Raw genomic sequence first — 11,826 nt, 5'->3', positions numbered from 1 at the left:
AGGAGAAAGGGAGGCTCGCGGCGCAGCAAGGAGTCGGCGGGCCTCGGGGCCTCGCTTTTGCCACATCTGCCCGGCGCTCCAGGCCTTGAATCTCGGCAGATGCGAGTTGTGGGCACCTCAGGGAACCCGCGAGGGCCCGTATTCCCCCGGGTCTGCATCCCGTGCCCAACCCGGAGCGTCGCAAACCTTGGAAAGGATGAATGCGGATAGGGGAGTCTTATTTCTTAAGAGAGAGGGTGAGGGCGCGCGGCGCTGCCTCGGTAAGGAGTAAATGCACCTCTTTCACAACCGTCAGTTTGGGCTTAGGCCGAGGTCTAAATGTTTGCAGTCAAATTAGAATCACAATCAAATTGGAAGTGGCACTAGAAAGGAGAGGGCTCACGGCCTCCGCTACGCACACTCACACCGAAGGCTCACCAGAACCCTCAGCCAGCGCCTCAATTGCCCATGTTGTACTTGTCGCTCCTTTGCCTTCAGCTTGACACCGAAAGACTGGTCTTATTACGTCTGTCGCCCCAGGTATCCTTACCCTCAGCCAAACACACCCATCTGTCTCTGGAAATAGCACCTCTCTCCTGGCTGCGTGGAGCAGGGGAAGAAAACCTTGCAATAAAAGAGAGACGGAGAGCGGGAGAGCTGGAGGGCGGGAGGAGGGGGAGAGAGGGAGAGGGAGAGATCTTAGTGCTGGCTGATCGGAAGTGATTGAAATTTTCCAGGAGAAAGTCAAAAGCTTAAAAGGATAGCATCTGCATCAAGGGGCTAGAGAAGCCACCAGAAATTAATTTTGTAAGTCCAAACCCTGAACTTGAGATAGGCATGGCAAGTTCACTTGCCTTTCTGAGTTTATTTGGTGAGGAGCCTTCGTGCTGAAGGGAAATAAAAATGCCACAGAATCTCTGTTAGGAGATGCTTATTAGGGCAATCGAAAACAAAAGATTTCGTGGTTTCATTATTCGTATTATTTTATTTTCTTCCTGAAAATGTGCAAAAACAGCTTATCTGGGTGGCCTGTGGTTTGTTTGGGAGAGGGGTGGGGAAATCCATTCTGACTATAATTTAAAAGAGAACAAATTCTTAAAATAGAGATGTTGATGTTGCACAAAACCCCCACTACCACCACCCTGCGTTCTAAAGACCGAAGGCACGAATGGAAGACGTTGACCACCACTGCAGCTCCTCCTGCGACCAGGCCCAAGGGGTTCCTGGGGAAGCTGTCACAGAATTGAAAGCAATATTGAACCCCACGGAAATCTGCTCTTGTGGGCACTTGCAAAACAACGAACCCCACGTGATCCGGAGATGTGGTGGAGGAGGGAGGCTGACATTTCCTACAACCTCCTGCAAAGGAGGGACGCGCGTGCCGCTCCCGGGTTTCTGGAGGCAGCCTGTTTTGTAGCCTCTGAGGCTCCGGGGAAAGGTTTGGCTGCGTCTAAGGGAGACGTTTGGAGCCATCCGTCTTATTTTGTTTGAAAAGTCACTCGTTCAAGTTGTCACTGTGTGACAGCTCAGAATAAAACTAATTTGCGGTCACCCCTCCTTCTCGCTTCCCCGAGGATCTCCAGGGAGGCACAGGGCGGACGTGGTGCTGAGTTGGGCTGGGACTCAGGGTGGCAACATTTGGGCAAGGGTCCAAGAAAGATGAGGGGCTTTGCCGAGGACACGGACTCCTGGAATAAAAGCAGAATGAGGTCAAGAGAAGGGAAGCAAAGGGTCCAAACCGCTCTCTGCTCTCCACCGGGAGGCGGGCTTTGCATAGCCCTAAAGAGTGAGATAACCGTCCCTTCCCCACTCCCCCAACTCGCCCCGGGTGACAAGCGCTTCAGGAAAGCTCCTGTGACCAATCCTCCTTGCCCCGTGGCAGTTCGGAGCTGCAGAAGTTAGAAGAGAGTTAGAGCCCTCCGGAGCGGCTGCCTGGCCCCTACGCAGAGTAGCAAGACTCACTGCGATGTGCGTTACTAAGCCCACGCGGCCGCAGCAAACGCTTTGGCGTGGCCGGGGCGGGGCTCGGGCCCGGCCACGCCTCCTCATTCCTAATTCCCCTCCACTCCCCGCTCCCATTGGTCATGAGGATGACCAATGAGCGCTCGGATCGAGGTCCTACCCCGGGCCTGACTCGAAAGCTCCTGCCAAAACTTTGGGAGTTTTTAGAGAAGAGTTTTTTTTTTTTTTTTTTCCTATTACTTTTTTTCCCCCCTAACTAACGGATTATTATTGTTGTTGTTTTAAATTTAGCTCTTAGGGCTTAGCTGTTTGGGTTTTCTTGCGGTGTCCGGCTCCCGTCTCCCTGGCTCCCCTGCCCGCCCCGCGGCCCCAGCGCCCCTCATTCGCCTCCAGCCCGCGAGGAGTGCGGGCGCCGCGCCGCCTTTAAAGCGAGGCCAGGGAGCGAGGCGGTGACCGGCCGAGATCCGGCCCTCGCCTCCTCCCTCGGTGGCGCTAGGGCTCCCGGCCTCTCTTCTTCAGTGCGGACGGAGAAGCGAAAGCGGATCGTCCTCGGCTGCGGCCGCCCTCTCCGGGACTCGCGTGTCGCTCCCCGCGCGTCCACTCACCCGGTCCGGCTGGACTGCGGCAGCCGCGCGGCTCACCCCGGCAGGATGTTCGCAGCCGGGCTGGCTCCCTTCTACGCCTCCAACTTCAGCCTCTGGTCGGCCGCTTACTGCTCCTCGACCGGCCCAGGCGGCTGCTCCTTCCCCTTGGACCCCGCCGCCGTCAAGAAGCCCTCCTTCTGCATCGCAGACATTCTGCATGCCGGCGTGGGGGACCTGGGGGCGGCCCCGGAGGGCCTGGCAGGGGCCTCGGCCGCCGCCCTCACCGCGCACTTGGGCTCGGTTCACCCGCACGCCTCTTTCCAAGCGGCGGCCAGATCCCCGCTTCGACCCACCCCAGTGGTGGCGCCCTCCGAAGTCCCGGTTGGCTTCCCGCAGCGGCTGTCTCCTCTCTCAGCCGCCTACCACCACCATCACCCGCAGCAACAACAACAGCAACAGCAACAGCCGCAGCAGCAACAGCAGCCGCAGCAACAGCCTCCGCCTCCGCCTCGGGCTGGCGCCCTACAGCCCCCAGCCTCTGGGACGCGAGTGGTTCCGAACCCCCACCACAGTGGCTCGGCCCCGGCCCCCTCTAGCAAAGACCTCAAATTTGGAATTGACCGCATTTTATCTGCAGAATTTGACCCAAAAGTCAAAGAAGGCAACACGCTGAGAGGTAGGTCTTGGACTGGAGGCTGCAGGCCTCTGACCACTGACCCACTCCTGGGACCCCGGGCTGGCTTGGGGTGCCTTTCAGTGTTTTTACAATTAAGGACAACTCGGTAAAATGGGAGAGAAGAAAACGAATTGTAAGAAAACTACAAAACATTAGGTATAAAACTCACCTGTTCTATGTAAAACAAACAAAAAAATTATTCCGGGGATTCTTTAAAAACACGTCTTAGAAACAATATTTATAAAAATGGTTGGTGTAATTATCTGCTAAAATGACTTTGATCTCTTTAATAACGTATCTAGAGACAGAATTATATTTCTGACAACTAAAGCATTTTTGGGAAACACTTTCGCATTTATCTGATTTCTGGTAAAAAATTCACCCAGGAAATGTAAATAATAAACAAAACCGCCTAGATGAGCGGGCAGAATGGGGCCTCCTTGAGGCGGAGGTTTTGGGTTTGTGGGATTCTTGGAAGGCACGTGAAAGTAAGGCCGTAAGCCTTTACTTACTATATGCGTGCATGTGGACGTGAGGGACACACAGGAACTTTTCGTGCGTCGCTCCTTGGCAACTGTTGGGAGAGAGAGGTTTCAGCGCCGAGACGAGTTCTCTCGTGACTTCGCTCAATAAAAGTGAATCCAGGGCAACGGGAAGGGGAGGAACAAATCAGCGGAGAGTGTGAGTGTGCCCGAGATGTAACCTGCTATCCTTTTCCCTTGTCCCCAGATCTCACGTCCCTGCTAACCAGTGGGCGGCCCGCGGGGGTGCACCTCTCAGGCCTACAGCCCTCCGCCGGCCAGTTCTTCGCATCTCTAGATCCCATTAACGAGGCTTCTGCCATCCTGAGTCCCTTAAGCTCAAACCCAAGAAATTCAGTTCAGCATCAGTTTCAAGACACGTTTCCAGGTACCGAAAAACTCCAGAGTACTGCCTAACGGGCAAGCCGACTGACAGTCAGAAATCTCAGGACTGACGCCTCCAGGGCGACTGCGGTGTCGCAATCTCACCGTTGGGGCGGGAGGCTACGGAGTCAGGAGAGAGAAACCGAAAGATTTATCAGCGAGCTAGCGCTCTCTTTGGAAGGTTCCCCTTGAAAAGGGGTAGGGGCGCCTGGAGAGCCCAGAAAGTGTGCGCGTGGACGGTGGGGTGGGGGGCTTTCTCAAAGTCTTTCGCCCTAGAGGCTTGAAAAATGCAGCATCGATGTTACTTATTAACATACACACATTTTGGGATGACCTCAAACACTTGTGCTTGGCGAGCTTACGTCTGGGTGCCTGGGCACATGCGGGAATAACACACACACACACACACACACACACACACACACACACACACACAAGATGATTAGGGGCTGTCATTATTCAGGCCCGAGGGACATTTTTGTCTACTCTTCCTAGGCCTGATGGCCACGCATGACGTTTACGTTTTTCCCTTGGAATTAAAGGACAAGCCTCCAGGCTTCTCTACTCCACGCTAGCTTTAGGTCTTCTGACTGTCATGTAAAATTCTTCCTTAGAGGGGCCATTCGGTGTATGCGCGAAGGGCTTTCTGAATGAGGGTGGAATCGACAGTTAACAGGAAACGGTTTCAAGCCTAACGGGGACCCCCACACCGGCAGGCCAAGTACTGGGCACTGAACAGCCCTCTTGTCTTTCTTCCCTCTGGCTCCCGCTCTGCGGCAGGTCCCTACGCTGTGCTCACGAAGGACACCATGCCGCAGACGTACAAAAGGAAGCGCTCATGGTCTCGCGCTGTGTTCTCCAACCTGCAGAGGAAAGGCCTGGAGAAAAGGTTTGAGATTCAGAAGTACGTGACCAAGCCGGACCGAAAGCAGCTGGCGGCGATGCTGGGCCTCACGGACGCACAGGTAAGGCAGTTCCGGCTCCAGCGCACAGCGCCCTCGGGCGGGCAACAGCGCACGGCCTAGTCCGATAGGCCCCCTCCACTCCGGCTACTGGCCTCCTACGGTGGAAACGCAAGATGTTGACTTTCAGGAGGCTTTGTGGACTAGGCAACTTGAGGCAGGAGAAGAGGAGGGTGGAGATGGGGTGAGGGAGAAGGACCGAGAGAAGAGCTTATCCCCAAGATGTGTGTCAACAAGCACTGCATGTTTATTTTGGCCAGCAGGCTAAAGAACCACAGAGAAAGCAAAAGAGCCGCTGGAAATAACATTGATGTACTCAACTGTAGTGCAATTCGCTGTAGGAGGCAGTTTATTTCAGAAAAGATAAAAACCCAAAGGCAAGAGATTGTTGTTGGTTTTTTTTCCCTCTCACCCTCCCTCTTTCCTCCTCCTCCTTCTGCTTCTGCTGGATTGTGAAATCCCCAGTTGTGAGGAAGTGAAAATATAATTTCAAACGGAATTAGTTAGCTCCAGGAGGGCAAGGAGTCCGCTTGGAGAGGCCACATATTCCAAGGCTTAGGCTCTGAAGAAAATCTGAAGGAATGGGAGAGGTGAGGGAAAGAAAGAAAAATGATTTTCTTGGAATACCCAAGAGCATTTCAGCAGGTTCTGCCTATCTGATTTTTTTCAAGACAATAGGAAATGTATTGTGCCGTAATTAAATATTTTTTCTTATATTTAAGAACTGGACTTTCCCCCCTCCCTCCCCGAGTTTTGACTGTGGAAGAGTCACTCTTGTGCACCCCGTAGCACTGGCTCTAGCTCTGGGGTGCTGATTGTCCCCAGCAGGGCAGAAGCCAGAGGCAGGCTTCTTTTCCTTAGCTCCTTGGTCCCCCAACTGCTGTCTCTGTTTCTTTCTGTCCTCCATTACACAACTCTCCTCCCCAGTACACACACACACACACACACACACACACACACACAGGAGGAGCCCAGTCGTTTTCCACCAGCTGTGGATGTTATTTTTAAAAAGGAAGCTGGAACTTGTGTGAACGCACTGGGTCCCCCAGGGGATCGTATATATCTATATAGATTCTCTGCCCCATCTCTATGCCCTTCCTTCACTTTGCACACATTTAATTCCAGTGTTTTCTGAGCCCCCAGGAGAATTTGTTTATCCTTAACAAGGGCAGGGTCCTTATCAGCTCTTGCGAACAAACACACCAAAGAAATGCTGTCTTACTGAAAGCCCAACATTGCCCCCACCCTACTGTGATTAACAGTTTAAAACCCCTTTTCCCTTTCTGCTCCTCATGTTTCCTTTCTTTAAAAAAGTGTTGCTTTTGTAGGGACCGGCTTTGGGTAATGGCAGTAGAGGAGAGGGCCAATTTAGAGCAGGAATTCTTAACACTGGCTCACCAAACCCTTGACATTGTAAGCAATATCTTGGGTACATGTGTATTTTTCTGGGCTAGGATTCCATAACTTTAATCAGATTCTCATGGGTGTCCAGAAAAAAAAAATGCATGGATTTAGAGTAGAGAGAGAGTATGTTGGGGGTCGGGTGCACGAATCTGCCTTTCCAATAGTTACCCAGGTCATTTTAATCCGGGGCCTGAGGGTTGCATTTTGAAAACGGTCTTAGTGGGCTCCCTAGACCAGGATTCCTGGCTGCCCCTTGGCTCCTGCGCCTACCACAGTGCCTGGTCCTTGGTAGAGTCGCCAGGTAAGCGTTGCTTTCTCACTCAGGGAGGTGGCTTGCGGGTGCACGCGAGTCGGATAGAAGCAAACCTGGGTCTCATTTCAGTGTCTCTTTCCTGTCTCCCCGTGTGGCGCGGCGCAGGTGAAGGTGTGGTTCCAGAACCGGCGGATGAAGTGGCGGCACTCCAAGGAGGCCCAGGCCCAAAAAGACAAGGACAAGGAGGCTGGCGAGAAACCGTCAGGTGGAGGCCCGGCTGCGGATGGCGAGCAGGACGAGAGGAGCCCCAGCCGCTCCGAAGGCGAGGCTGAGAGCGAGAGCAGCGACTCCGAGTCACTGGACATGGCCCCCAGCGACACGGAGCGGACTGAGGGGACTGAGCGTTCTCTGCACCAAACAACAGTTATTAAGGCCCCGGTCACTGGCGCTCTCATCAGCGCCAGCAGTGCTGGGAGTGGTGGGAGCAGCGGCGGCGGCGGCAGTAGTTTCAGCTTCAGCAGCGCCAGCAGTCTTAGTAGCAGCAGCACCAGTGCGGGTTGCGCCAGCAGCCTCGGCGGCGGCGGCGCCTCGGAGCTTCTCCCTGTGCCACAGCCCACAGCCAGCAGCGCTCCCAAAAGCCCCGAGCCACCCAAAGGCGCGCTTGGCGGCGTATAGACTGTACGAGGGCGGAGGGGATCCGGGCCTTGCGTGCAGCCTCCCAGCCATGGCCTGGGTTTTGTGCTTACTGTATGTTGGCGACTTGGCAGGACAGGAGACGCAGCGTGGAGCCTACCTCCCGACATTCACGCTTCGGCCAACGCTGCTCCGGCTGGCTGCAGCGGACACTGCCCAGAGCAGAGGGGTGTCTCAGTGTCCTGCTAACCAGCCGAACACTTCTCTCCGGAAGCAAGCTGGTTCGACTGTGAAGTGTTTGACTAAACTGTTTCTCTGACTCGCCCCAGGGGTCGTAGCCCAAAGGCATTTAGGACGCCTTAAATTTGTAAATAAAATGTTTACTACGGTTTGTAAAGGCAGCTTGACTTTGCTGGGGGTTGTTAAGGCCAGAAATCTACAATCGGACCTTAGTCCCCGGGGCACTACAGAATGCAGCAGCTGAAGGTGGGAGGCTGGAGGTTCAGGGGAAGTGGCTCAGCCTCAGAGCCATCTTGCTACAGACATCAGAGATGGGCGTCTGGGCTTAGAGGCTTCTAATTAAGAGATTTCCAGTGCCAACTGCCAGTGAAAGCACCCTCTGAGACCCTGAGTAGCCTGAGAGTGGAGCAGGCCTTAGAAACTGTTAGACCAGTGCAACAGATGGTTTCCCTATCCAGAGTATGGACTAAATGAGTTCCTAGAGTACAAAGAGTTGGAATGGAGAAGGCAGTAGTGCCAGGCGGGGTCAATCTAGGCACAGCTGTACTCAGTAGGTGGACGTGAAGCATGGGTCCAGAGCCCTGCACAAACTTTCCCTTGCTCTGGGATGGGGTAGAGGACAGGTTTGTAATGTTGCTGAGGAAGGGACAGACATTCCACAGTGGTTCGGGCTGGAAGCTTGGATCTTAGAATGCCAGGGCCCTGGTTGTAAAGATGCCAAACAAAGGGGTCACTTCTTCAAGTTTAAGCAGAGGCACAGCCCAGATCAGAGCTTGGACTTCCTGGCCTACATGTGGCCACGGAAGGAACTATGAAATTGCATCCCCCATTCCCTCATCCACACAAAAATTTTCCGTTGCAATTTGGCCACTGGAGGCGCCTAGATGAGCTCTTTCTTCCCAAAGCTGCTGAGAGTCTTGAGGCAGTTTCCCTATCCCACTGCAGCTGGAAAATACATAGTAAACCTTGACACTGCTACTAGGACGGGCAATTCAAAGGTTTTTTGTTTGTTTGTTTCTTTTAAAGCTGAAGAGTTAAACCTCTCTCCAAGAGCTGTGCTCCCGCTGTGAAATGTCTGCGGTTGCTAAAAGCTGTTTGGGGAGATTTTATAGCAAATAGATTTCCTTGGGAAATCCTGATCAGTCTCAGTGCCAATCTCTTTGGCACTGAGCATGTGAAGGACACAAGGTCTCTTGCAGACCCAGCATCCAAGTGGGGTGGCCAATTCTCAGAATGAGTTGAGGAGAGGTGCTGAAATCAGAGAGCCTAGGACACACCTCAGTCCCCTGGCCAGAGTGGGAAAGTCCTCAATGGTCCTCAGTCTTGTTATCTCCTCCACTTTTAGACATTCCCCTGGAGCTCATTCCAGGATCTCTGTTCTAGACTTTTCCATCCAGGGGTGAAGTAGAGGCAGCAGATTGAGGCTTCTTTCACTTGCATAGCCAGATACAAGATACAGATAGCAAGTCCCAAAGCCAACACATGGATGCAAAGATGATCATTTACTGACCCAGCCAACCTCCTAAATCCCCAAATCGAGATGATTCAAGAGCAGTGAGAATGGAGTGGGGGCAGAGTGATCAGAGTTGTACAATTTAGTCAAGAGAAAAGAAAGAGCTTACCACAAGGGACCCCATCTTCAATAGTAACATGAACTAGCTGTTATCCCTAATTGTGCCACAAGAGTTTCCAGGCCAGGGCAGCCACCCCACCTGCCCTGGCTGCGGGCCAGGGCTGGGATAGTTTCTTCAAAGCTTCCACAGGCTCGGCTACCAAACTTCAGGATTCCCTCTGTACCTCAGTTTTGCCTGCATTACCGATATCCATTTCCCCTGACCCCAAGTATTGAAATTCTGGGACCAGGATATCCCAAGCACATCGAATTTTGAGGCACTTCAATCCAGCTCTGGCGTTAAGGAGAAAAACGCGGCGACACACACACTTAGCTGAGGAACGGAGCCTAGGGAAGAATGGTGGGGAGTGTGCTTTATACAAACCGCACCTATCCCTGCTCCTCACCAGGCCAAACCCAGACCATTAGTCCTCACCCGGGCCCCGGGGCTTTGAAAGTGAAGAAAATCATCCGGGGATGATTGATATGATTTCTGGTAGAATTCTGCCTTATTTAGGCCAACTTTCGTCAGGCCAGGGGGCACGGCGGAGTTGGGGGTCCCGGAAACGAAGTGAGCGGGGTGGTAAGCACCTGAGGGCGGGAGTCTGAAGGACGAATGCCCCCCTAGTGCTCGCAGGAGGCGCCCCTGCCTCCGCCACCCCCACCCCCACCCCCACCTCCAGTTCCTGGACAGTTATCACGTGACGTTCTTGTGGGGCTTTACCCTAACCGTGGAGTTCTTCCACGTTTCATCAGAAACGGAATATCACAAGCACCGGAGAAGTTACAGTTCATTTGGAAGAAGGGTAACCACAGGTGGCCGGGAGGAAAGGCTAAAATTTGGCCGGATAGGCCCATCCCGGGACTGCTCGCTCGACCCCGGGTACTGGGGTCTTCTTGGCAGACCAAAATGCTAGCAAGGGCGGTCAGGCAGCTAGAAATTCTTCAGCCAAGACCGAGAGCTTTCAGACCCGGAAGAGAAGGCCCAGCGCGGACCGTGCGGGGAGCCAGAATCGCCCAGAGTTGAGGCTTGGAGAAAGAGAGAGCGCGCGGGCCCCAGAGCAGAGCAGAACAGAGCCGCGGCCCCCGCCCCTCCTGCACACAACCCGAGACTCCAGCCAGCAATTGCTCTTTGCTCTGAGCAAAGCTTTGCCTAGACTACCGAAGTCCCCGCGGCGCGGAGCCCTCCGAAAAAGGCTACCAAGGTGCACAGAGGTTCACAGAGGGATGGTGACCACGGTGCGTTTTCCTTCAGGGCGGGGCTGGGGACTCAATACCCTTCCCCCATCCCCTCCAACGTGGACGCACACATACCTGCAGACTCATATAGACACTGGAGAGACAGGCAATCTACTGGCTATTTCAGCACTTTGTGGGTAAAACCACGCGAATAAATTTCCCCGTTCTCCTCCATATGGCAAAGCAGAGAGGAGCCTCTGCCGCCTTATTCAGCCTGTGTGGGTGGGTAGGGCGCTGGTTTCCACAGAGAAGTTGCCTAGCGCCAAGTTGCGCGGACTAAACCCCTGAACGCTGGCGCCGCGTTTCTCTCCCGTTTGCCCGCTTCAGTGGGCTGAGACCTCCATGCGAGCATTGTGTCTCCCTCGCCTTCCTGTGCCCACCAAGGCCAAAGTCGTCAGCCCCCGGGGCAGGTCCAGGCGCGGTCCCGCTTGCAAGGGAGGCTCAGGTCATTATACCAGCCAAGGAGATTTCCCGCTTCTCTCCCTCTACTCTACAAGACTCTGCAGAGTCGTGTGGATTGTAGGCGAGCTCAGACTGCTTGCCACAAATCCCTCTGACATCCTTTGCACCTCAGAGGCAATCGTAAAGGAATCCCAGTCACTCTGGAATCTTTTTTCTGGCTGCCCTCTCTACCCAGGATCTGGAGTTTGACGTTGGCAGGGTTTGAACTAGGTCGTGGCCAGAGTAGGGCAGGGCAGTAAGAGCTCCCAGGCTTCTTTTCAAGGTGTCAGAGGCTGAAGAAACAGGAGAGTGAAACCTGGGTTCTCCTGTCTAGGAAGGCAATTGCCAACGAAAGCTTTGGAATCGGGGGAGGGGTGTGGTAGAAACCAGGGCTTGCAGCAGTGGATTTTCTGCGGGCACCTTGACTTGACTTGATCTGTTGAGCTTTAACCTGTCGAGCTTTAAGCTGTTTCCGCAGATCTGAACCCACCTCTCCTCAAGCCCATGCCTACCTAAGACTCTCAGTGGGCTGGATGGAGCAAGAAATGGGGGAAGACAAGCCAGAGGCTGAGGTTGATGCACTCTCCCATTGTTTTTAGGCATCCTAGTCCCCTCTCCAGCTTCTTCCTCCCTTAAGAAGAAAAAGTAGGCAAGCTCAGCCCTCTCCCATGTGATGTAGTGACACTGTTTTAAAGATGACCAAGAGGACCCTAAACATGCTGGGACATCACATTCTGCTTCTTCAGCCTTGTGGGGTGGAAAGGATTGATTGCACACTCCAAAGTGTTTGTGAAGATGCGAGTTTTAAGGAGGACTTTAACTGCAGGTGTTTGGGCTAGGGAAGATTTTCTAAAATCCAAAATTTTGGTTTAACTCATGCACTCATCGAGCTCACAGCCTCCATTTTTGAGGTCATGATGAGATTGGCTGGCATCC

General features: G+C 53.6%; 1 protein-coding gene across 1 annotated transcript; it reads left to right on the top strand.

Annotated features, from left to right (window-relative positions):
- The first annotated feature begins 1,665 nt into the window (after positions 1 to 1,665).
- On the top strand, positions 1,666 to 7,755 carry HLX (H2.0 like homeobox). Its single transcript, XM_003893086.5, has 4 exons — positions 1,666 to 3,201; positions 3,931 to 4,110; positions 4,887 to 5,071; positions 6,891 to 7,755. The coding sequence occupies exons 1-4, from the start codon at positions 2,592 to 2,594 to the stop codon at positions 7,398 to 7,400; spliced, it is 1,485 nt and encodes a 494-aa protein (XP_003893135.2). The 5' UTR covers positions 1,666 to 2,591; the 3' UTR covers positions 7,401 to 7,755.
- The last annotated feature ends 4,071 nt before the right edge of the window (positions 7,756 to 11,826 follow it).

The sequence above is a fragment of the Papio anubis genome, chromosome 1 (genome assembly GCF_008728515.1).
Source record: "Papio anubis isolate 15944 chromosome 1, Panubis1.0, whole genome shotgun sequence".
Lineage (NCBI taxonomy): Eukaryota > Metazoa > Chordata > Mammalia > Primates > Cercopithecidae > Papio > Papio anubis.
The sequence above is the reverse complement of the archived record's forward strand: the minus strand, read 5'-3'. Positions and strand labels throughout refer to the sequence as shown.